General features: G+C 40.8%; 1 protein-coding gene across 2 annotated transcripts in view; it reads right to left on the bottom strand.

Annotated features, from left to right (window-relative positions):
- PPP1R21 (protein phosphatase 1, regulatory subunit 21) overlaps positions 1-25,165 on the bottom strand; it is a 74,278-nt gene that overhangs the window by 28,653 nt on the left and 20,460 nt on the right. For both annotated transcript variants that reach the window (XM_010855894.1, XM_010855893.1), the window contains 10 exons: positions 22,082-22,183; positions 20,674-20,838; positions 20,055-20,113; positions 18,781-18,875; positions 16,116-16,168; positions 15,488-15,637; positions 13,048-13,149; positions 12,875-12,963; positions 10,220-10,356; positions 499-591 (listed from right to left, as the gene is read on the bottom strand). In XM_010855894.1, the coding sequence (XP_010854196.1) occupies positions 499-591; positions 10,220-10,356; positions 12,875-12,963; positions 13,048-13,149; positions 15,488-15,637; positions 16,116-16,168; positions 18,781-18,875; positions 20,055-20,113; positions 20,674-20,838; positions 22,082-22,183 (1,045 nt within the window). The remainder of the gene's footprint in view (positions 1-498; positions 592-10,219; positions 10,357-12,874; positions 12,964-13,047; positions 13,150-15,487; positions 15,638-16,115; positions 16,169-18,780; positions 18,876-20,054; positions 20,114-20,673; positions 20,839-22,081; positions 22,184-25,165) is intronic.

Genomic DNA, 25,165 nt, shown 5'->3' with positions numbered 1-25,165 from the left:
CGGCAAGCGAAAACTGATGAAAGTTTAAAAACAGACCTTCAGTCTGTAAGTTTCTCCTGAACAAAACAGGATTTATAATGGGTACTCTCAACAAAAAAATGCACAGGAGGGTGGAAAACCAGTACATTATTTCCAGGAACTTTACACCTTTGTTTCCTCAGTCCCTTCATGCTTGGGCTCTAACAAGTGCGGTATTTTGCTAAATGCCTCTGAATAGCATGTCTGACTTGATAAAATTCATACACCTCCCTTAAATCAGTATAATGTATTTTTGGCTAAAGTTCTGCACACAAGGGTTTCTCATCAGTACTTTGTTTACCTTCAGGAAAGAAGCAGATGGAAAAAGCAGAAGGCAGTAAGCTGTGTACTTTAACGTAAGCCAAACGCTACTAAGCCTTTATCTAGGGTCTATTAGCCTTGGCAGTATTTGTTTAAATCTCATTCAGGCAGATCTCAGAAAAGGGACGAAGCTTATTTATGTTCTTTTTCAAGTCTCACCTTTCATGACATCATGGAATCCATGCAGAGCAGCACCAACATTTGTTAACACACAACTGTAGTTTGTCCGAAGGAGTCCATCTGGCTCTGTACCTAGGAAACCAAGATCACAGACCTAAGCACTGTCCCAGAGGACTTCACCCAAAACACTGAGCCCACCATCTTCTCTCCACCCTTGGGAAGAGAATCAGTATCACTTGTGACATGTTGAACATAATGGCTCTCAAAATTCCTGCAGACACATGCAGACAGAATGGTGATGATTACAGACACCTAAACTGATCTGGAGCGACAGCGGTGCAGCACTGGAGCGACTGTGAGGAGATACTTCACGTCCAGGGGCAGAGATATAATGGCCATTGGAGGTAAATCCATCCATCCCAGTCCATTTTAGTTCGCTGATTCCTAAAATGTCGACGTTCACTCTTGCCATCTCCTACTTGACCACTTCCAATTTGCCTTGATTCATGGACCTCACAAAGAAGATCCCTATGCAATATTGCTCTTTACAGCATTGGACTTTGCTTCTACCACCAGTCACATCCACAACTGGGTGTTGCTGTGGTTCCGTCTCTTCATTCTTTCTGGAGTTATTTCTCCACTAATCTCCAGTAGCATATTGGGCACCTACTGACGTGGGGAGTTCATCTATCAGTGTCCTATCTTTTTGCCTTTTCATACTGTTTATGGGGTTCTCTAGGCAAGAATACTGGAGAAGGCGATGGCACCCCACTCCAGTACTCTTGCCTGGAAAATCCCATGGACGGAGGAGCCTGGTGGGCTGCAGTCCATGAGGTTGCTAAGAGTTGGACATGACTGAGGGGCTTCACTTTCACTTTTCACTTTCATGCATTGGAGAAGGAAATGGCAACCCACTCCAGTGTTCTTGCCTGGAGAATCCCAGGGATGGGGGAGCCTGGTGGGCTGCAGTCTGTGGGGTCACACAGAGTTGGACATGACTGAAGCGACTTAGCAGCAGCAGGCAAGAATACTGGAGTGGTTTGCCATTCCCTTCTCCAGTGACCCACATTTTGTCAGAATTCTCCACCACGACCCGTACATGGCATAGTTTCATCGTTTCATTGATTCAGACAAGACTGTGGTCCATGTGATCAGATTGGTTAGTTTTCTATGATTGTGGTTTTCAGTCTGTCTGCCCTCTGATAGAGAAGGATAAGAGGCTTAGGGAAGCTTCCTGATAGGAGAGACTGACTGAGGGGGAAACTGGGTCCTGTTCTGATGGGCAGGGCCATGCTCAGTAAATCTTGAATCCAATCTTCTGTTGATGGGTGGGGCTGTGTTCCCTCCCTGTTATTTACCTGGGTGCAAACTATGTTAGAGGTAATGAAGATAATGGTGACCTCTTTCAAAAGGTCCTTTGCAGGAACTGCTACACTCAGTGCCCCTAACCCTGCAGCAGGCACCGCCAACCACTGCCGACCCATGCCTTCACCAGAGACTTGGATTCTCCTGGGCAAGTCTGGATCAGTCTCTTGTGGGGTCACTGCTCCTTTCTCGTTGGTCCTGGTGCACACAAGGTTTTGTTTGTGCCCTCCAAGAGTCTGTTTCCCAGTCCTGTGTAAGTTCTGGCAGCTCTATGGTGGGGTTAATGGTGACATCCTCCAAGAGGGCTTATGCCATACCCAGGTCTGCTGCACCCAGAGCTCCTGCCCCTGTGGCAGTCCACTGCTGATCTGTACCTCCACAGGAGACGCACAAACACAGTTCTGTCTCAGTCTCTGTGTGGTTTCTGGGTCCTGGTGCACACAAGGCTTGTTTGAGCCCTCTGAGCATCTCTGGCGGGAATGGGGTTTGATTGTAAATGTGAACTCACCCCTCCTACCGTCTTGCCGGGGCTTCCCCTTTGCTCTTGTACGTGGGGTATCTTCTCACAGCTGCTCCAATGCTGCGCAGCCGCAGCTCCAGCACCTACTGTCTTGCTGAGGCTTCTCTGACCTTGGACGTGGAGTATCTCATGAGTGAGAGTGAAAAAGTTGGCTTAAAGCTCAACATTCAGAAAACTAAGATCATGACATCTGGTCCCATCACTTCATGGCCAGTGGATGGGGAAACAATGCAAACAGTGACAGACTTTATTTTTTGGGCTCCCAAATTAATGCAAATGGTGACTGAAGTCATGAAATTAAAAGACACTTACTCCTTGGAAGAAAAGTTATGACCAAACTAGACAGCATATTAAAAAGCAGGGACATTACTTTGCCAACAGAAGTCCATCTAGTCAAAGCTATGGTTTTTCCAATAATCATGTATGGATGCAAGAGTTGGACTATAAAGAAAGCTGAGCTCCAACTGAGCTCCAAAGAATTGATGCTTTTGAACTGTGGTGTTGGAGAAGACTCTTGAGAATCCCTTGGACTGCAAGGAGATTCAACCAGTCAATCCTAAAGGAAATCAGTCCTGAATATTCATTGGAAGGACTGATGCTGAAGCTGAAACTCCAATACTCTGGCCACCTGATGTGAAGAATTGACTCACTGGAAAAGACCCTGATGCTGGGAAAGATTGAAGGCGGGAGGAGAAGGGGACGACAGAGGAAGAGATGGATGAATGGCATCACCAACTCAATGGACGTGAGTTTAAGTAAACTCCGGGAGTTGTTGATAGACAGGAAGGCCTGGCATGCTGTGGTCCATGGGGTCGCAAAGAGTCGGACACAACTGAGTGACTGAACTAAAGGGCAGAGAAGCCCCAGCAAGATGGTAGGAGGGGCGAAATCGTGTTTAGAATCAAACCCCATACCTGCCAGAGATGCTCAGAGGGTTCAAATAAGCCCTGTGCATACCAGGACACAGAGACCACACAGAGACTGAGACAGAACTGTGTTTGAGTGTCCCCTGAGGAGGTATGGGGTCAGCACTGGACTGCTACAGGAGCAGAGGTTCTGGGTGCAGCAGACTTGGGTATGGCATAAGCCCTCTTGGAGGAGGTCGCCATTAACCATAGAGCTGCCAGAACTTACACAGGACTGGGAAACAGACTCTTGGAGGGCACAAACAAAACCTTGTGTGCACCAGGACCAAGGAGAAAGGAGCAGTGACCCCACAAGAGACTGACCCAGACTTCCCCGGGGATGTCCAGGGGTCTCCAGCGGAGGTGTGGATCAGTGGTGGCCTGCTGCAGGGTTAGGGGCACTGAGTGCAGCAGTGCCTGCATGGGACCTTTTGAAGGAGGTCACCATTATCTTCATTACCTCCACCAGAGTTTGGCATCAGGTTAAACAACAGGGAGGGAACACAGCCCCACTCATAAACAGAAAATTGGATTAAAGATTTACTGAGCGTGGCCCTGCCCATCAGAACAAGACCCAGTTTCTTCCTCAGTCTCTCCCATCAGGAAGATTCCATAAGCCTCATATCCCTTCTCTATCAGAGGGCAGACAGACTGAAAACCACAATCACAGAAAACTAACCAATCTGATAACATGGACCACAGTCTTGTCTAAATCAATGAAACTATGAGCCATGGTGTCTAGGGCCACCCAAGATGGACGGGTCATAGTGGAGAGTTCTGACAAAATGTGGGTCACTGGAGAAGAGAATGGCAAACTACTTCAGTATTCTTGCCTAGAGAACCCCATAAACAGTATGAAAAGGCAAAAAGACAGGACACTGAAAGATGAACTCCCCAGGTTGTTTGATGCCCAATATGCTACTGGAGATCAGTGGAGAAATAACTCCAGAAAGAAGAAAGAGACGGAGCCAAAGCAAAAACGACACCCAGTTGTGGATGTGACTGGTGGTAGAAGCAAAGTCCAATGCTGTAAACAGCAATATTGCATAGGAATATAGAATGTTAGGTCCATAGAGTTAGTGTTAGTTGCTCAGTGGTGTCCGACTCATTGTGACCCCACGGACTATAGCCCACCAGTCTCCTCTGTCCATGGGATTTTCCAGGCAAGAATACTGGAGTGGATTGCCATCCCCTTCTCCAGAGGATCTTCCTGACCCAGGAATCAAACCATGGTCTCCTGCATTGCAGGAGAACTCTTAACCCTTTGAGCTACAGGGAAGATCTGTTAGGTCCATGAATCAAGGCAAATTGGAAGTGGTCAAAGAGGAGATGGCAAGAGTGAACATTAACATTTTAGGAAACAGCAAACTAAAATGGACTGCAATGGATGAATTTAATTCAGATGACCATTATATCTACTACTGTGGGCAAGAATCCCTCAGAGGAAATGGAGTAGCCATCATAGTCAACAAAAGAGTCTGAAATGCAGTTCTTGGATGCAATCTAAAAAATGACAGAATGATCTCTGTTCGTTTCTAAGGCAAACCATTCAATATCACAGTAATCCAAGTTTACACCCCAACCAGTAATGCTGAAGAAGTTGAAGTTGAACAGTTCTACAAAGACCAAGAAAACCTTCTAGAACTAACATCCAAAAAAGATGTCCTTTTCATTATAGGGGACTGGAATTCAAAAGTAAGAGTGAAGAAATACCTGGAGTAACAGGCCAATTTGGCCTTGGAGTACAGAATGAAGCAGGGCAAAGTCTAATAGAGCTTTGTCAAGAGAATGCACTGGTCATAGTAAACACTTTTCCAACAACACAAGAGAAGACTCTACACATGGACATCACCAGATGGTCAATACCGAAATCAGACTGATTATATTCTTTGCAGCCAAAGATGGAGAAGCTCTATACGGTCAACAAAAACAAGACCAAGAGATGACTGTGGCTCAGATCATGAACTCCTTATTGCCAAATTCAAACTTAGATTGAAGAAAGTAGGGAAAACCACTAGACCATTCAGGTATAACCTAAATCAAATCCCTTACGATTATACAGTGGAAGTGACAAATAGATTCAAGGGATTAGATCTGATAGGCAGAGTGCCTGAAGAACTATGGATGGAGGTTCATGACATTGTGCAAGAGGCAGTGATCAAGACCATTACCAAGAAAAAGAAATGCAAAATGGCAAAATGGTCATCTGAGGACAACCAAATAGCTGTGAAAAGAAGAGAAGCCAAAGGCAAAGGAGAAAAGGAAAGATATACCCATTTGAATGCAGTTCCAAATAACAGCAAGGAGAGATAAGAAAGCCTTCCTCACTGATCAATGCAAAGAAATAGAGGAAAACAATAGAATGGGAAAGACTAGAAATCTCTTCAAGAAAATTAGAGATACCAAGAGAACATTTCATGCAAAGGTGTGCACAATAAAGGACGGAAATGGTATGGACCTAACAGAAGCAGAAGATATTAAGAAGAGGTGGCAAGAATACACAGAACTCCTCGTACAAAAAAGATCTTCATGACCCAGATAATCACGATGGTGTGACCACTCACCTAGAGCCAGACACCCTGAAATGCAAAGTCAAGTGCGCAAAGCTAGTGGGGGTGATGGAATTCTAATTGAGCTATTTCAAATCCTAAAAGATGATGCTGTAAAAGTGCTGCAGTCAATATGTCAGCAAATTGGAAAACTCAATAGTGGCCACAGGACTGGAAAACGTCAGTTTTCATTCCAGTCCCAAAGAAAGGCAATGCCAAAGAATGCTCAAAGTACTGCACAACTGCACTCATCTTACATTCTAGCAAAGTAATGCTCAAAATCCTCCAAGCCAGGCTTCAACAGTACATGAACTGTGAACTTCCAGGGATTTAGAAAACGCAGAGGAACCAGAGATCAAATTGCCCACATCTGTTGGATCACTGAAAAAGCAAAAGAGTTCCAGAAAAACATCTGCTTTATTGACTACACCAAAGCCTTTGACTGTGTGGATCACAACAAACTGTGGAAAATTCTTAAAGAGATGGGAATCAGGCACCACCTGACGTGCCTCTTGAGAAATCTGTATGCAGGTCAAGAAGCAATGGTTAGAACTGGACATGGAACAACAGACTAGTTCCAAATCAGGAAAGGAGTATGTCCAGGCTGCATATTGTCATCCTACTTATTTAACTTCCATGCAGAGTACAGCATGAGAAATACTGGACTGAATAAAGCATGAGCTGGAATCAAGATTGCTGAGAGAAATATCAATAATCTCAGATATGCAGATGACACCACCCTTATGGCAGAAAGCAAAGAAGAACTAAGAGCCTCTTGATGAAAGTCAAAGAGGAGAGTAAAGTTGGCTTAAAACTCAACATTCAGAAAACTAAGATCATGGCATCTGATCCCATCACTTCATGGCAGATAGATGGGGAAACAACGGAAACAGTGACAAACTTTATTTTGGGGGCTCAAAAAGCACTGAATATCCTGATTGCAGCCATGAAATTAAAAGACGCTTGCTCCTTGGAAGAAAAGTTATGACCAACCTAGATAGCATATTAGAAAGCAGAGACATTATTTTGCCAACAAAGGTCTGTCTCGTCAAAGCTTTGGTTTTTCCAGTAGTCATGTATGGATGTGAGAGTTGGACTATAAAGAAACCTGAATATCAAAGAACTGATGCTTCTGAACTGTAGTTTTGGAGAAGACTCTTGAGAGTCCCCTGGACAGCAAAGGGATCCAACCAGTCCATCTTAAAGGAAATCCATCCTGAATATTCACTGGAAGGACTGATGCTGAAGCTGAAACTCCAATACTCTGGCCACCTGATGTGAAGAACTGACTCATTTGAAAAGACCCTGATGCTGGGAAAGATTGAAGGTGGGAGGAGAAGGAGACAACAGAGGGCGAGATGGTTGCATGGCATCACCGACTCAATGGACAAAAGTTTGAGTAAGCTCCAGGAATTGGTGATGGACAGGAAGGCCTGGTGTGCTGTAGTCTACGGGGTCGCAAAGCGTCTGACACAACTGAGCGACTGAACTAAACTGAACTGAAATGGATTTGGATCCCCCATGTCCACAGTTAGTAATGGTTAAGAATCAAAATTAAACTGCAGGATTATGTCTTTCATGATCTCTATGAAATGAAAAGTCTTTGTGAATTTCACCTGTTACTACAGAACACATTTCTCATTTTGTTCTTTTCCCTACATATTACTGTTTGCTGAACATCACTAAAAACACTGTTATTCAAACATCATAATTCTAATTCCAGCATGACAGCATAAGCAAGCTCCTCATATCCACTCTCCAGCCCAACTGATGAAAATTATTTAAAAACAACCACTTAAAACTCTGGAAATTATCTTAAGGGCATCCAGCTAATGAAGAAACAGTTACTCAAGAAAATCTGTATCAATTCAGTGACAACAACAACAATCTGTGGTATCTGAACCAGAACCCACTCCCTACCCCTGGCCAGTCAGTGAGCTAGCAATCCCAGTACAGAGAGTGCAGCAAAGAACACCAGACTCCCTCACCCCTAATTCAGTAGAGAGCCTCATTCCTAATCCTGCTCTCAGCTCCCTGTTGCTGAGGCTAAATTCTAGTTAAGTATGACTCAGGGGTGGGGGTTCTCTTCTTTCACCCAGCCCTGACTTGTGGGATGCTGAGAATCTGTGGCCATGAACACCCTGGCTCCAGCTCAGTAAAAGGAGTTCCTCGCTGAAAGAGGCAAGTAGAAGCGACTGGGGGCTGCTACCCTCTCCATGGAGTACTCCGCTATACCTACAAGGATGTCACTCTAAGAGAAGTATATCATTGTCCTCACCCCCAGCACAGAACTATGGCTCAAAGCTTTAACCCAAGGGAGAAAGAGTTATTTAAACAGAAAACTCTGAATCTCTTCCCAAAGGAATTGACTTTATTCACAACAGACTATGGAGAAGTTCAAGCCCAGGGGTACCCTCAAAAATAATGGCACCTGTGCTGAAGGTAATTAGGAGGAAATTGGTAGGTTCATTAGAGATATAGGGTAAACAGACAAGGATGATCAATCAATTCTTAACAAGGGTGCCGAGACCATTCAATATGGAAGAAACAGTCTTTTCAATAAATGGTACTGAGACAACTGGACAGTCATATGCAAAAGATGAAGCTGGACCTTTACCTCACACTATATACAAAAATTAACTCAAAATGGACCAAAGACCTAATGTAAGAACTAAAAGTATAAAACAAAAGAAAACCTAAGGGTGGGCAAGAATCCCTTAGAAGAAATGGAGTAGCCCTCATGGTCAACAAAAGAGTCCAAAATGCAGTACTTGCATGCAATCTCAAAAATGACAGAATGATCTCAGTTCATTTTCAAGACAAACCATTCAGCATCCCAGTAAACCCATGTCTATGCCCAAACCACTAATGCCAAAGAAGCTGAACGGTTCTATGAAGACCTACAAGACCTTCTAGAACTAACACCAGAAAAAGATGTTCTTTTCTTCATAGAGGACTGGAATGCAAAAGTAAGAAGTCAAGAGACATCTGGAGTAACAAGCCAAGTTTGGCCTTGGAGTACAAAATGATACCTGAAGTAAGAGGCAAACTTGGCCTTGGAATACGGAATGAAGCAGGGCAAAGGCTTAACAGAATTTTGCCAAGAGAATGCACTGGTCATAGCAAACACCCTCTTCCAACAATGCAAGAGAGGACTCTAAACATGGACATCATCAGATGGTCAATACTAAAATCAGATTGATTATATTCTTTGCAGCCAAACATGGAGAAGGTCTATACAGTCAGCAAAAGCAAGACCTAGAGCTGACTATGGCTCAGATCATCAGCTTCTTGTAGTAAAATTCAGGCTCAAATTGAAGAAAGCAGGAAAAACCACCAGGCCATTCAGGTATGACCTAAATCAATACACAGTAGAGATGATGAACAGATTCAAGGGATTAGATCTGGTCAATAGAGTGCCTGAAGAACTATGGAAGGAAGTTTGCAACATTGTACATGAGGTGGTGACCAAAAGGATCCCCAAGAAAAAGAACACAAGCAGGAAAAATGGTTGTCTGAGGAGGCCTTACAAATAGTTGAGAAAAGAAGAGGAACAAAAAGCAAAGTAGAAAGGGAAAGATATAACCAACTGAGTGCAGAGTTCCAAAGCATAGCAAGGAGAGATAGAAGAGCCTTCTAAGCAATGGCGAACGTATACATCGTATTAAAAACCACAGCTATTACTTTGCCAACAAAGGTCTGTATAGTCAAAGCTATGGTTTTTCCAGTAGTCATGTACGGATGTGAGAGCTGAATCATAAAGAAGGTTCAGCACCAAAGCACTGATGCTTTCGAACCATAGTGCTGGAGAAGACTCTTGAGAGTTCTCTGGACAGCCAGGAGATCAAACCAGTCAATAATAAAGGAAATCAACACTGAATATTCACTGGAAGGACTGATGCTGAAGCTGAACCTCCAATCTGAACCTCCAATACTTTGGCCACCTGATGTGAAGAGCTGACCCCCTGGAAAAGACACTGATGCTGGGCAAGATTGAGGGCAAGAGGAGAAGGGGGAGACCGAGGATAAGACAGTTGGATGGCATCATCGACTCAACGGACATGAGTTTGAGCAACCTCTGGGAGATAGGATAGGGAAGCCTGGAGTGCTGCAGTCCATGGGGTCACAATACGACTGAGTGACTGAACAACAAGTCTTAGTCACTAGACCACCAGGGAAGTCCCTGTACATTCTTAATTTAACTCATTTACCTTCATTTTATAAGTGGGAAAACAGAAGCAGAAAAGTAAAGCGATTTGCCCAAGGCCATAAATGTATAAAGGGCTGCAGGATATGAATCCAAGTTTTTCTGGTCCCAGATCCTAGGCTCTTCTCACTCAAACATGCCAAACAGCCTCCCTTCTCCAACTTCTTGTACTCTAAGTTCTTCACATTGAACCATGAGTAACAAAGACACTTACTTGGCAAGGCAAGAAGGGCAATGTAAGTCTGCAGCTTCTCAAACACAGCTGTCATCTTTTTCATGTCCTGGGACAGCTCTAGATTCCTGGCTCGTAATGCAGACGTGCAAAGGGAAGCTTCACATTCTTCTTCTAGGCTAGGAATGGGCAGAGTTTATAAAAGTGAGCATCCCGAATGATTTTCAATCAGCTATAAGAAACTACCTAAATTGTCAAACATCTATATCCAAAGAGAGAATGAACCAAAAAAAGAAACTTGAGCTCACTGACAAGGTTCCATTTTGTTATATCATCATGTACACACTGGCTTCCTCCAATGCCAATGAAGCAAAAGACGACTAAATGGAAGAAAAGGTGCTCACTGTCTTCCATCCTGAGAGCAGCACAAAAATGCTTCCTTCAAAATATTTTCAGGAGAAAAATACTTCATAGGCTGAATTTCTAAAGAGAATTAAATAGGAACTGGGAGAGAGAATCAGTAAGAAACCTTTTTCAGTGAGTTGTTTAGTCACTAACTCATGTCCGACTCTTTGTGACCCCATAAACTGTAGCTCGCTAGGTTCCTCTGTAGTGGGATTTCCCAGGCAAGAATACTGTTGTGGGTTGTCATTTCCTTCTCCAGGGGATCTTCCTGACCCACGGATTGAACCCGTCTCCTGTATTAGCAGGCGGATTCTTTATCACTGAGCCACCAGGGAAGTGTATGTAATTTCAAAAGTCAGACAGATTGGAAAAACCAATCTATAAGCGCAATATAAAAGTAATTCCTTAACATTCATAAAAATATAACCATTTTCCATTTTAAATGGTGCTTGGGAAAACTTAATTATAAGGTTAAAAACTACGTAGACTCTTAAGAGTACTTATTAAAATGTGCAATAATCAAGTAAAATGCTTTTTACACAAAGCTAGAAAAGTTATTAGCACAAGAATGATATGCTTGTGATGTGATATCAAGAATCACATCCATTCCCTTGACCTTGACACTTCTGCTCTATTTATTTATAGCAGACAGCTTCATTCAATACTAAACCCATTTATTACTAATGAACATGTTATCTTGCCAACTAGAGTGGTATTTAAACCAATGGCAAAAAAATTGCCTAAAATACATGAAAATCTGATAAGGTAGGGCTGAAAGCGTATGCGACAGAACATTCCCAAGAACAGGAATCTTAGATCAAGAAAGGACTTACCCAGCGTTTCTAAAAATGTAATAGTGAAAAAATAAATTAAGATAAAATAAAAATGCATTAACTCTTTCAAGTAGTAAACACCACTTTTACAATGGTTCTTACAATCTTTTAAACATAAGCCGAATCAATAAGGTATATTCAATTCAGTGTTAAACTTTCAGAGTCAATTTTCAGAAAAACTTCAATTATACTGAACTAAAACATTTAAGGATCTGAAGGAAACTATAATTCACAATTATGAGCTCATAATTCCCTGAGCCCTAAAATTCTGTCATGTGCACAAATCATAGAATTCAGTTACTAAAATACCTTGTTAGGTTAGAATTAGGAAATAAGATGGTTCTTAACATACATAAATTTTTTAATAACAAAATTTCATATTTTTGAAAAGCTAAACCTACTACTTTAGTTTATAAGGACTAAAAAACTACAATTACTTGTATATTTTCAGTATCTATAAGCTTTTCATCTATGTTTTTCCTAAACCTTGTTTTGCAATCTACTATAATACCTATGGGCTTCCCAGGTAGCTCAGCAGTAAAGAATCTGCCTGGCAATGCAGGAGACAGGTTCAATCCCTGGGTCGGGAAGATGCCCTAGAGAAGGAATGGCAACATACTCCAGCATTCTTGCCTAGAGAATCCCCAAGGACAGAGGAGCCTGTCAGGCTACAGTCCCCAGGGTTGCAAAAAGTCAGCCATGATTTAGGGAATAAACAACAACAATAATAATACATATCAATAATAGTACATATATGTTCTTATTTCTCTTATTTCCAGTTGCATTATTCTTCGCCTTTTTTAAAGACTAGATCTCAGGATTAAAAGATTTAGATGAATTAGGAGTCTTTGTAGTTTTACATCAAAAGTATCAAAATATACAATCAGTAGTCTCAAATTTCCAGTTATATAAATTATTTTCTCTTGCCTTTTCAGGAATGTTTAAGATGCAATATTTAAGGTTACTAAATGACTCATCCTATGAGAGCTGGAGGATGTACAGTTTTTATTTTATAACTTAAATCACCAATAGTAAAAACTGCATCCTATTTAAAAGAAACCTAAGGATTACAGATTCAAATACAGAGGTTAACTATTATTACCCCCATCTAGACATTTTCAGTAAAAGGGTAACAATACCCAAAACTATTTCCTTTAATAAATGTGTCATTCACAATCACTAAAAATACTGGTTCATGTTGCATTACATGGTTATTGCACTGATCACAGTTCAAAACTATTGAAGAAACTCTAGCTGAGAAACTACAATTCAGTTTTCTTAAATATAAGTTTGTGTTGCTCAAGCCATGATTTTCCTTTTTCACAAACATCCAAATTGGTTGTAGTGCAAAAAGGTCAGGCAGAGCTCAAGAGGCACAAGTTGTTACTTTATTAACTCCAGCACAGCTCAGATGACACCTCACAATTCCCCAAGCTCCCTGGCCCAGAACAGTAAGTACCTTTTTAATTGATAAGGAAGAATCTTCCTAAGAAAACATATGTAAGAGGTTAAATGCTCTGAAAAAGTTTTCAATTTCACAGTTGTCTCCTGGAAAAGAAAAACAATTTCAAGATTAATAATTTTGTTTGATAAAGAAGCACTCCCACTTCCAGAAGTAAAGCAGTAAATTACCAGGACGGTTACAGTATCCTCAGTAATACTTTCAAATAAATGAAGCATTCCTTCCTCAAGAGGGCGGACGTAAGATGCATTTTCATGAAGATACTGTGAGAACTAAATAGGAGAAGAATTCTGAGTTAAGTCACTGGAAAATAAAGGATATCAAAACATCTGTAAATGGACCCACTGAGTTATAAACCTTAATACTTTTGCAAACTTTTTTTTGGGAAATTTGACTTTTACACAAAGTTCCCTCTAACAATCTCAGATACTAAACCCAAGTGCCCATTCCATGGCAAAGTGACAAACCAGCAGACAGATGATATAATTAACAACTGGGCATGAGGCAAGTGGGGAGGGGATACTATTAACAACACACCACCAATAGGCCTTCTTTCCGAAACAACCACTTCTTCATTAGGGATGCAAGTTAATATTAAAAAAAAAAAGATTTGATATTTGAGTCAAAACTGTAGGACAGATTTTTGCGTTTACATAAATCGCTGTAGATGGTGATTGCAGCCGTGAAATTAAAAGACGCTTACTCCTTGGAAGGAAAGTTATGACCAACCTAGATAGCATATTTAAAAGCAGAGACATTACTTTACCAACAAAGGTCCGTCTAGTCAAGGCTATGGTTTTTCCAGTGGTCATGTATGGATGCGAGAGTTGAACTGTAAAGAAAGCTGAGCGCTGAAGAATTGATGCTTTTGAACTGTGGTGTTGGAGAAGACTCTTGAGAGTCCCTTGGACTGCAAGGAGATCCAACCAGTCCATTCTAAAGCAGATCAGTCCTGGGTATTCTTTGGAAGGACTGATGTTAAAGCTGAAACTCCAGTACTTTGGCCACCTCATGAGAAGAGTTGACTCATTGGAAAAGACTCTGATGCTGGGAGGGATTGGGGGCAGGAGGAGAAGGGGACGACAGAGGATGAGATGGCTTGATGGCATCACCGACTCGATGGGCGTGAGTTTGAGTGAACTCCGGGAGTTGGTGATGGACAGGGAGGCCTGGCGTGCTGCAATTCATGGGGTTGCAAAGAGTTGGACATGACTGAGCAACTGAACTGAACTGACCTCATTTTTTAAAAACAAGACTTTTGAGTACAGCTTATATTCATTGCATAAAATGTTCAAGGTTAACACATTCTAGGAATGTAGCTATCATCAAAATGAGACTATAAAAACTTTTATAACTGTCATGGATACTGTAATACTTATGAAGAACTAATTCAGTATGAAGAACAGATTCAGAAAAAGATCCCCCAAGCTTTGAGACAATTGAGAAACAAGAAGTTAATTTTTCACATGTGAAATATCTCAGCTTTTTAAATATTGTATAATGGCTCAAATTTTGAGTTCTGTGTATACAAATGTAAAGTCTCATTTTGCAGAAATGTGATTCAACTAGTCCAACTGCAAGCTACACAGACATATGGCCCTGGGAAACTCAGTCTCTCTGGGCTATAAAATAAGTTGAACTCTAAGCTCAGGTATAAAAGTCTACTTTATGATTTTATGAACAAGTCTAAATGCTTTGGTCATCTTTTAACAAATGGTTACTGAATCTTCAATAATAGAGGCTTAACGGAAAAGTCACAGAGGGTCTCTCAGAGATAAAAGTACCAAAGGTAAAATACTGAGAAAAATATGAATTCTTCAGAGTAATGAAATATTTCCATTATGATTAACATATTTGATTCTCACCATGTGAGCATAACATGGTAACAAGCTAAGTAAAATAATGGTGGGAATTCCCTGGCAGTCCAGTGGTTAAAACACAATGCTTTCACTGCTGGGGCCCAGGTTCAATTCCTAGTTGGGAAACTAAGATCCCACATGCTGCATGGTATGGCCAAAAAAGGCCCCAAAAACAAAAAAATAAAAATAAAATAATGGACAAAGAACCAGGGCGGGGAAAATGCTTTTATATTATAGGAAGCGTAAAAGAAAATATAACTGCCTTAAAATGCTACAGGTCCATTTTCCTTACCCAGGTCATCTGAAAGCTTTTTCCCATGGTGATATTAAAGAGCATTTCAAACTTTAATTTTTATGAACTTCAAAAGGTTTGTGGTGAAAAGTTTTATAGGGAAAAAACACCTACCCCACTTCTCTCCTCCTATGTAAACCATGCTCATTTTTCAAAGCCTAGTCAAATCACCAGAGTCTTCCAGACACTACCACCAACAGCAGTCTCCCCTCCTTGATGACGTCATATTCACTTACTGCCCTGACCACTTATTCACACTTAGGTCTTCTAACATATCCCTCACTATTCCATTTCATAAGAATCTCCATGTTTACCCTGTTTCTTGACGATAAAGACTATGACTTAGAGTTTCTCCCCACGTCCTCTATAGTACTTGGCTGAAACACAGAACTAGTCTAATAAGTAGCAAGTCTCCAGATTTGTTCAGGGCAGACAAAAGGTATCCTGAGTTAAACGTACCTTCTGATTCAATGGAGATATTGTGTCAATGGCAGAATCAATAGGAAAAATCTGAATCCTCTGTTCTGTATAGGTGTGAAAGTTCAGAAGAGCCTTGACAAGATCTTGAACAAAAGCCAGGGCCTGCCCAGCGATATCCCGCATCTTCAGCTTTAAAATGAGAAAGATACAGTTAAAGTCAACTATCAGGTTATTACGCCCAAACAACTTTATTAAGTCTGCTTTTGGAGAAAACATTTGAACTCTAAAATAATTATGCCTTAAATTCATTTGTTCCCACTTATATTTTAATACTACCATCTAAGTAAAGTAGAAAGCCATCCATATTGGCTAATATACCTCTTCTACTTAACCTAAAGTGCAAAGCCCACCAACCTAAAAGAAACGTATGACAAAAATCAGTGCATCCCACAATTCAGTTTTAATGTTATAAGACAAGAGACAGCAAAAATCTGTATTATTTACAAATTCAAAAAATAGCGTGTTCCACAATTTTTTAAATGTATGAGAAAAGAAAGTAAAAGTTAAATGCAATGATTTGGTGCACTAAACAGAGACCCAAACAACTAACTGGTGTTTCTGAAAAGTTTGACATATACATTACTGAAAATAAAAACTTCATCTTTACCTGATGTCTCCTATTGTGGACTGGAACATTCAGAGCATTATACTGGCTATATTCTACAAAACAAAAATGGATGTACATTAAGTCACTTTTACAGAAAAAGAGCTTAACTAAGAAATAATAAATGCTCACCCATTTGCCAGCTCGTCTCCACTCAGCCCCTTCCCTTCCTGACCACTGGGGTGCACTCTGCACAGGCCTCTTTGTACTCTATAACCCTCATTCCCAACAGAGGGGCTCACCCATCCCAACTGGGTCAACATCAGCTTCTCTCCCCAGCTCTAGACTTTTATTTACAAATGTGCACACCAGCAGGTAAAGAGATGCACACCAATCGGTTAGACTATTAAGCCACATCCAAGTTAACCTCCTCATCTCTCCCATAAACCTGCTCCCCATCTGCCTCTCTGATCTCTGTCAACCGCACCACGTCTTTTCCCCACACTGCCTGCTCTCTCTGCCTTGCCTCCTTGCGTCTCCTGACATCTCAGGCTCCAGCCCCCATCCCAGCACACCAGGACTATCACCACAACAGCATCAGTCTCCTTCTCCCATTCCAGTGTAGTCTATACTCTGTTGCCAGATTAACCAAGTGAGTGCACAAATCTCATCAAGACATTTCCAGGGCTTCCCTGGTGGCTCAGTGGTAAAGAATCCGCCTGCCAATGCAGGAGACACAGGTTCGATCCCTAATCCGGAAGAATCCCACATGCCTCGGAGCTACTGAGCCTGTGCTCTAGAGCCTGGGAGAAGCAACTAAGCCCGTGTGCCGCAGCTACTGCAGCCTGTGCACCCTAGAGCCTGTGGTCTGCAACAAGAGAAGCCCCTGCAATGAGAAGCCCTCATAGCGCAACTAGAGAGTAGCCCCCACTTGCCACAACTAGAGAAAAGCACACGCAGCAGTAAAGACCGAGCACAGCCAAATATAAATAAATAAATTTCTTTAAAAAGGGACATTTCTAAAATCTTCTCCAACAACCTACTGCCTTGTGAATGAAATCCCAAGTCCTCTGCCCAGAACTTGAGGGTCCAGTCCCACCCACCCTTTCAGAACTTACCTATCATTGGCTTCCACATCCCATCCACTCTAGCCTCCAGTCATACTTAACTAATTACTACCGCCAGGCCCTGACAGCACCTTTATCCTACATACCACACTCAATGCAATTCCCTGGCTGGTTCTCCCTGACCTCTCTGACCAATAAAACCTACTTCCACATCCTGGCCCAGCCCAAAGCACACTTCTTCCAGAAGGTTTCCCCAAACAATCCCACCAGCAATAATCACCCTTCCTCTGAAACCCCAAGAAGTTCTTCATGGAATAACTTAGCTTATATTTCATATATTTCTCTATCTTATTTTCCCCCTACTGGACTATAAATTCCTTGAGGGTAGAGATTTTTGTCTTATACATTTTTGCATATCCTATGCAAAATTTAGATCTTCAGCAAATAATCTCTAAATATTTCAGAACTAAAAGTAGTAACTCTACTTGTGAAATGATAAAGACCTAAAATAGGGTGACAACTAGTACTGGAAAAGAAAGGATAAACCCAAAGAGATTCAGACGGAAATGATTAGAATGTGATGACTAAGGATTAAGGAGCAAATGAAACGTCAAGGATTCAAGTCTAGTGGATCAAAGTATGCTGATACTATTTACATTAATGTAGAAAGCAGTAACAGGTGTTGTTTTCAGAGGAATTTAGGTTTTCGATATGATAATGACATATGCTGATTTCAGTTTTAGAACAAACTGCTATTTTTGTCTTTTCTTCCCTCTTTTTTTAGGTCTTTCCTAAGAAAAATTGAGAAGTCAAAAATTAATTTCAATCATATAATTGTAAAAAAGAAAATGTATACCACATTGAATTTAAGTTTCAAACCGTTTTCTTTGTCTTTAAGATTTTGACTTAATACTTGGGCTTCCCTGGTAGTTCAGAAAGTAAGAATCTGCTTGTAGTGCAGGAGACCTGGGTTTGATCCCTGGGTCAGGAGGATTACCCTGGAGAAGGGAATGGCTACCCACTCTAGTATTCTTGCATGGTGAGCTCAATGGACAGAGGAGCCTGGTGGGCTACAGTCCATGGGGTTGAAAAGAGTCGAACACGACAAAGTGACTAACACTTTCAAACACATACACAGAAGTCAATTTTTTTTTAAAGTTCTCTTTGGTGCTCTTGGTTATGTAAATTACCAGAGCCTTCCCAGGATGAGGGGGAAGCAGGCATACCCAAGTCAGCTCCGGAACTAGCGCTGCGCATTGTCCAAAGGGCAGGAGATATCTGACAGAGAAGATTCACCTCCCACCCATCCCCTTACTCCTCTTCCACCTTGCCGTCCATTGTGACCAGCATTTCTTGTACAAGTATTCAGGTACTTTATGTGCACAGGCTGGTTTTCACGTTGGGATATGTTAAATACATGCAATTGAAAAATGTAGCTTTGGGCTTTTTCCAAGAAGACTAGCTTCAGAATAGTTATGTGACAACTTAAAATCTCCCTATGAGACATGAGGGTGAAAGCTGATCAAAAGGACAAAAAGAAAGCAACCCTCTGTTGGGCGAGAGAGGTTTTCAGCCAAGTACATTAGAAACTATTTTAATAAGATGGCTATCCTAAACAAGTTCAGAGTTGCAAATAATGGAAAACTATACATAATACCTACTTGTATCATTAAAAGGTACTTTCTCACTGATGATTGATAAAGATTCTTCTAATCTACTTGACAAATCTTCATGAAGATTCTTTAACTGTAACTGACTGAAAGAAAAAATACAAAACCATATGATCAACATTTGCATGTTACCTCAATAGCTGGTATCAGGCTTTCAGACTGACAGGCTTACTGACATCTGTATACCCTTGGTAGTAGAGAGTTGTTTAAAAAAAAAATGAAGATAAGAAAAATACTAAGTCTTGATTTTAAAGCCCTTGAGACTCCTGCTGAATAACTGGAAGTTGCAAAGAATTTATCACAGTCCCACTATCTTATACAATTTTAAGTTTATTTCCCCAAGCTCAAAATCATCTTAGAGCCATTTCAAACTTATAGATTTTTCTCTTTATAACACAAGTATTTGTTCAAGTATAACAGTAAAATTTTTTAAAGTATTATAGCAGATTTTTACCTTGAGCTCAAAATCTGATCATTTTTGGTTTTGATTCAATTAAGAGTATAGGTACATCATGCATTTTCAGTACAACTAAATTGAAGAACTTCACTTGATTGATCCTATCAAAACCTAAAATATGTCATTTATCAAATAAATGTTGGCACATGCTCTTACCATCCAGAGATAAGTAATATTTTAACAGGTAAATATCTCCACATTAGATTACACAACCTCATTTTATTTAAAAGGTACCATTTTATTAAAATGTTGGGCTTCCCTGGTGGCTCAGCAGTAAAGAATCTGCCTACATGCAGGAGACATAGGACATGTGAGTTCAATCCCTGAGTCAGGAAGATCCCCTGGAGAAGGAAATGGCAAACCACTCCAGTATTCTCGCCTGGGAAATCCCATGGATGGAGGAGCCTGGCGAGCTACAGTCCCTGGGGTCTCTAAGAGTCTGACACGACTTAGCAACTAAACATTAAAAGGCTGACACCACGATCAACAGTCAGTTTTCCTGCCTTGGACTATGAGAAGACCGTCTCTTTAGAGTAGTCTGCCCCAGAAAGCACCCAGTCCTCGGTGCAGGCGCCCCAGAATGGTATCTGCCACGCCAGAACATCTGCAGGCTGAGGACTGCTGCACAAGCCACTCTGCCAAGAATTTTTAAGGTCCCAGAGATAAAAGAACTGAAAAGGCCCCTAGAAATGACCTACTTCTGTCTCACTGCAAATGTGAGAAAATTGAGACAGAGAAGCTGCTAAACCAAAATTCAGGTCTTCTGATTCTCACTTTAGGGCCCCTTGGAATTCACATTTCCACATACCATTCTTCTGTCCGAAGTCGACATTCCTTGGCCTCCTTTTCTAGAGTCTGAGATTTTACCTAAATTTTAGAAGGAAAAGAAAAGCATAGCACAGGGAACTCTACTCAATGGTCTGTAATAACTTATATGGGGAAAAAAATCTGAAAAAGAATGACTATATGTATATGTATAACTGAATCACTTTGCTGAACACTTGAAACTAAGACAACATTGTATATCAACTATATTCCAATAAAATTTTTAAAAATAAAAAATAAACTATGCCAAACTATATTCCTTGGCTTTCCATTTTGAAATCCTGGAAGTGGTGAAAAATTTTTTCTACTCTTTTTTCTTTTTGGTTTTCCCCTATAAATTTTATATAGCTATTCATTTGAAACTGTGTTCTGTTTGCTAGAAATGTGGTATGACAACCACTATTAGCCAAAATTATATGCATATCTGTCCGTGAGAAAAAAAGAAAAGCAGATGAATCAGGCCACGGATGACAACACGCTGAGTAGACACTGTAGGCTGCAGTCCTGCCTTGAGTGCCTAACTTCTGTTCTCCAAAGCAGGCAGACGATTTACAAAAGCCCAGACTATTTCTGAACAAGCTCTCACCAACAGCGGGGCTTACCTCTAGTTTAGCCTTGTCGTTCTGCAGTTTCTCGATGGTCTCCATGTACTTCCGCGTCAGACCATCGACCACGGCCTGGTGCTGAGCCGCCTCCATTTCCAGAGTGGACAGCCGACTCCTCAGCTCCGCTTCCACGTGCTTGTGCTGCTCATCAGCTTCAAAAAACTGAAAAGAAAAGATCACGTCTTCTTCTCAGAACCTCCTCATACACACAAATGAAGAGCAAACAATGGCAGTGACTGATCATTGAGTGACTTCCATAAGGTTCCATATGCTCAGTGTGCGAAACTGCACAGGCAAGAGCTCAGTGGATCCTCACAGTAGGTCAGAGGCGGTGTTACTTGCAGACCTCCGAACCTGAAGCTTCAAGGGGCTACCTAACTATCAACTGTTTCACAGGCACAAACAGACTTCAAAGCCTACATTTCTTCCCCAACCTATCTCATGGACTTCTATTTCAACCTACCTCTGGCACACGGAGAACTAACTCAACTGACCAGTTGAGCACAACTCTTGCTATACTGTTATGCGAACTTCTACAATTAAATAATCAAAATTCAAACAGATGTTACTCCTGTATAACATACTCCTGTGTAATGTAAAGCTCCTTTCCTTAATGAGAATCCTAGCCTATCCCTTCTCCAACAGATCTTCCTGACTCAGGAAATGAACCAGGATCTCCTGCATTGCAGGTGGATTCTTTACCAACCGAGCCATCAGGGAAGCCCAATGAGAATTCAACAGTAATTAAGAATTATGACTACTTCACACAAAATTCATGAGGTCAAAAGTTCATTTTGTAAACATTTTCAAACACTAAGAATGAAAATTTATTTTCCACTGTTTGATTATGCTCACCATTTCACACAAGAAAAAACAGGAGGCAGAGTTGAATACACTATACTATGACTCTTAAAATATGCTGACTGTTTTGGAGTAGACATTGATTACTCAACATTCCATAAATATCTGAAGGCGTGCCATGAGTGAGGCCATTCTGAGGCTGGGCAGAAAAAGTGACATGGTCTGTACCCTAGTGAGACCTTACAGACTAAAAGGGAAACAGACAAAAACCAACTGTCACAAATTAAAATGATAAGCCCCATCTAAATAATCCATCTAAACATGTCCTATATAAAAGGAAGAGTCCCCATTATACTTCTGTATCACTAACATATAAAGCTATTCAGCTGTTCTCTGAACAAGTGCATATTCAAAGCACACATCCGTATTAAAATGTGAGATCTTAGAAACGAATGAACGACAGTGACGTACATATCCATCAACCACAGGAAACGTTAAAACACCTACCCATATACAAAATACTCTATCCTGGGTTGTTTTTTCCACATTCCAGATCATACAACCCATTTTTTAACTCATACGGAAAAATAGAAGATTTTCTCACTTGTATATGCAACCGTTCATTCTCTTCTATCTTCTTTTGCAGGTCTTCATCAAAGACACTCTTCTGCTCTTGACTCAACTGAGAAGAAGATTCTCCACTTTTCTGATGGAAAGAATAAGTTATGTCCACATAACTGTCACCCTTTAGAGAAACATTCTAAGGTACACAGATTTTCTATCACCTTAGTAGCTTGTCTCTTCTATGTGTTCACGGCTGTCAAACAATCCTGCAAAAGGTATACAGTCCATCATTTAACTTTTCCTATGTGATATAAGTTGGAAATGCAAATACTGCAATGAGCAGAAAAGCTTAAAAGAGAGAGGAAAAAAAGAACAGATAAGGCTCACTATTCTTTGCAGATGAATTTGAGAGTAGTTGTGCTGGAAGACAGAGTAGATCCAGAAAGTCAGCAACATAAATATGTTAATAAATATCATTTTAACAATTGATCTCCCGGTTTAAAAAATGACAGTTTTAGCAATTCTATGAGTCTGAGCTGTTAAACTCCTTTAAAGAATTAACAGCATTCACAAAACTACATTTATACAAAAGTTCACATACATTTCTAATTTTAAAAAATACAGCCTATTATTACAGAGTGAAGTAAGCCAGAAAGAAAAACACCAATACAGTATACTAACGCATATATATGGAATTTAGAAAGATGCTAACAGTAAGCCTGTGTACGAGATAGCAAAAGAAACACTGATGTATAGAACAGTCTTATGGACTCTGCTGCAGAGGGAGAGGGTGGGAAGATTTGGGAGAATGGCATTGAAACATGTACAATATCATGTATGAAATGAGTTGCCAGTCCAGGTTCGATGCATGATACTGGATGCTTGGGGCTAGTGCACTGGGACGACCCAGAGGGATGGTATGGGGAGGGAGGAGGGAGGAGGGTTCAGGATGGGGAACACATGTATACCTGTGGCGGATTCATTTTGATATTTGGCAAAACTAATACATTTGTAAAGTTTAAAAATAAAATAAAATAAAAATACAAGATAAAGCTATTACAAATAAATAGAAGGAAAAAAGCACAAAACTACCAAAAATACATTCCTTTTGCCCTTATATCAATATTAACTTTTTCTACATAGAAGAATAGCACTATTTAAGAGCCAATAATGAACATTTGTTTTCATGGAATACACACAGAAATGACACTATTCAAGGGACAGCCTAACAATGAAACTGTTCAGACATCAGTCACCACCCTCCTCTGCCTTTCTTGTACTTCACTCCTCACTTAAAATGAAGTCACTTACTGATCCAACGTGAACCCACGATTAGAAAGCCCTCTGAAAATGGAGCAGCTATGTAATAAACAAATACATAAACACCAAATGTGAACACAAGACATACATTCACACAAGGAACACTGCTGAATGACATATTCTGGTTGTTCAGTAATTCCAAATTTGGAAAGTTTTTATTAAAACTAATTCAGAAGTAATTACACCTAAATCTACTGAAACAGCCCTGAGAGAGGATCTCATTAACCTGGGGATGAAATACAGATGGCTATTTCCCCTCCCCAAGCGTCTTCCAGAATTTCCACAGCATGTGTATTTTGACAAAGTTTTCCAAGTGATTCGGATACATATCTGTTTTGTAGTCTCTGTTCCAATTTCAAGATAAAAAGGAAGTAGTCAAACAGGAGATGGCAAGAGTGAACATTGACATTTTAGTAGTCAGTGAACTAAAATGGACTGGAATGGGTGAATTTAACTCAGACGACCATTATATCTACTACTGTGGGCAAGAATCCCTTAAAAGAAATGGAGTAGCCATAGTTAACAAGAGTCCGAATCAAAAACGACAGAATGATCTCTGTTCGTTTCCAAGGCGAACCATTCAGTATCAGGGTAATCCAAGTCTAGGCCCCAACCACTAATGCTGAAGAAGCTGAAAGTTGAACGGTTCTATGAAAACCTTCAAGACCTTCTAGAACTAACACCCAAAAAAGATGTCCTTTTCATTATAGGGGACTGGAATGCAAAAGTAGGAAGTCAAGAGATACCTAGAGTAAGAGGCAAATTTGGTCTTGGAGTACAGAATGAAGCAGGGTAAAGGCTAACAGAGTTTTGCCAAGAGAACACGCTGGTCATAGCAAACAGCCTCTGCCAATGACACTCCCATTCTACACATGGACATCGCCAGATGGTCAATACTGAAATCAGACTGATTATATTCTTTGCAGTCAAAGATGGAGAAACTCTATATAGTCAGCAAAAACAAGACTGGGAGATGACTGTGGCTCAGATGATGAACTCCTTATTGCCAATATCAGACTTAAATTGAATAAAGTAGGGAAAACCACTAGACCATTCAGTTCAGTTCAGTTCAGTCGTTCAGTCGTATCCAACTCTTTGCAATCCCCATGAATTGCAGCACACCAGGCCTCCCTGTCCATCACCAACTCCCAGAGTTCACTCAAACTCATGTCCATCGAGTCAGTGATGCCATCCAGCCATCACATCTTCTGTTGTCCCCTTCTCCTCAATCCCTTGACCCCAATCCTTCCCAGCATCAGAGTCTTTTCCAATGAGTCAACTCTTCGCATGAGGTAGCCTAAGTATTGAAGTTTCAGCTTTAACATCAAGCCTTCCAAAGAACACCCAAGACTGATCTCCTTTAGAATGGACTGGTTGGATCTCCTTGCAGTCCAAGGGACTCTCAAGAGTCTTCTCCAACACCACGGTTCAAAAGCATCAATTCTTCGGCGCTCAGCTTTTATCACAGTCCAATTCTCACATCCATACATGACCACTGGAAAAACCATAGCTTTGACCAGACGGACCTTTGTTGGCAAAGTAATGTCTCTGCTTTTTAATATGCTATCTAGGTTGGTCATAACTTTCCTTCCAAGGAGTATGCGTCCTTTAATTTCATGGCTGCAATCACCATCTGCAGTGATTTTGGAGCCCAAAAAAATAAAGTCTGACACTGTTTCCATTGTTTCCGCGTCTACTTCCCATGAAGTGATGGGACCAGATGCCATGATCTTAGTTTTCTGAATGTTGAGCTTTATAACCTAAATCAAATCCCTTACGATTATAGAGTGGAAGTGACAAATAG

Source organism: Bison bison, unplaced genomic scaffold, assembly GCF_000754665.1.
Source record: "Bison bison bison isolate TAMUID 2011002044 unplaced genomic scaffold, Bison_UMD1.0 scf7180017864370, whole genome shotgun sequence".
Lineage (NCBI taxonomy): Eukaryota > Metazoa > Chordata > Mammalia > Artiodactyla > Bovidae > Bison > Bison bison.
The sequence above is the reverse complement of the archived record's forward strand: the minus strand, read 5'-3'. Positions and strand labels throughout refer to the sequence as shown.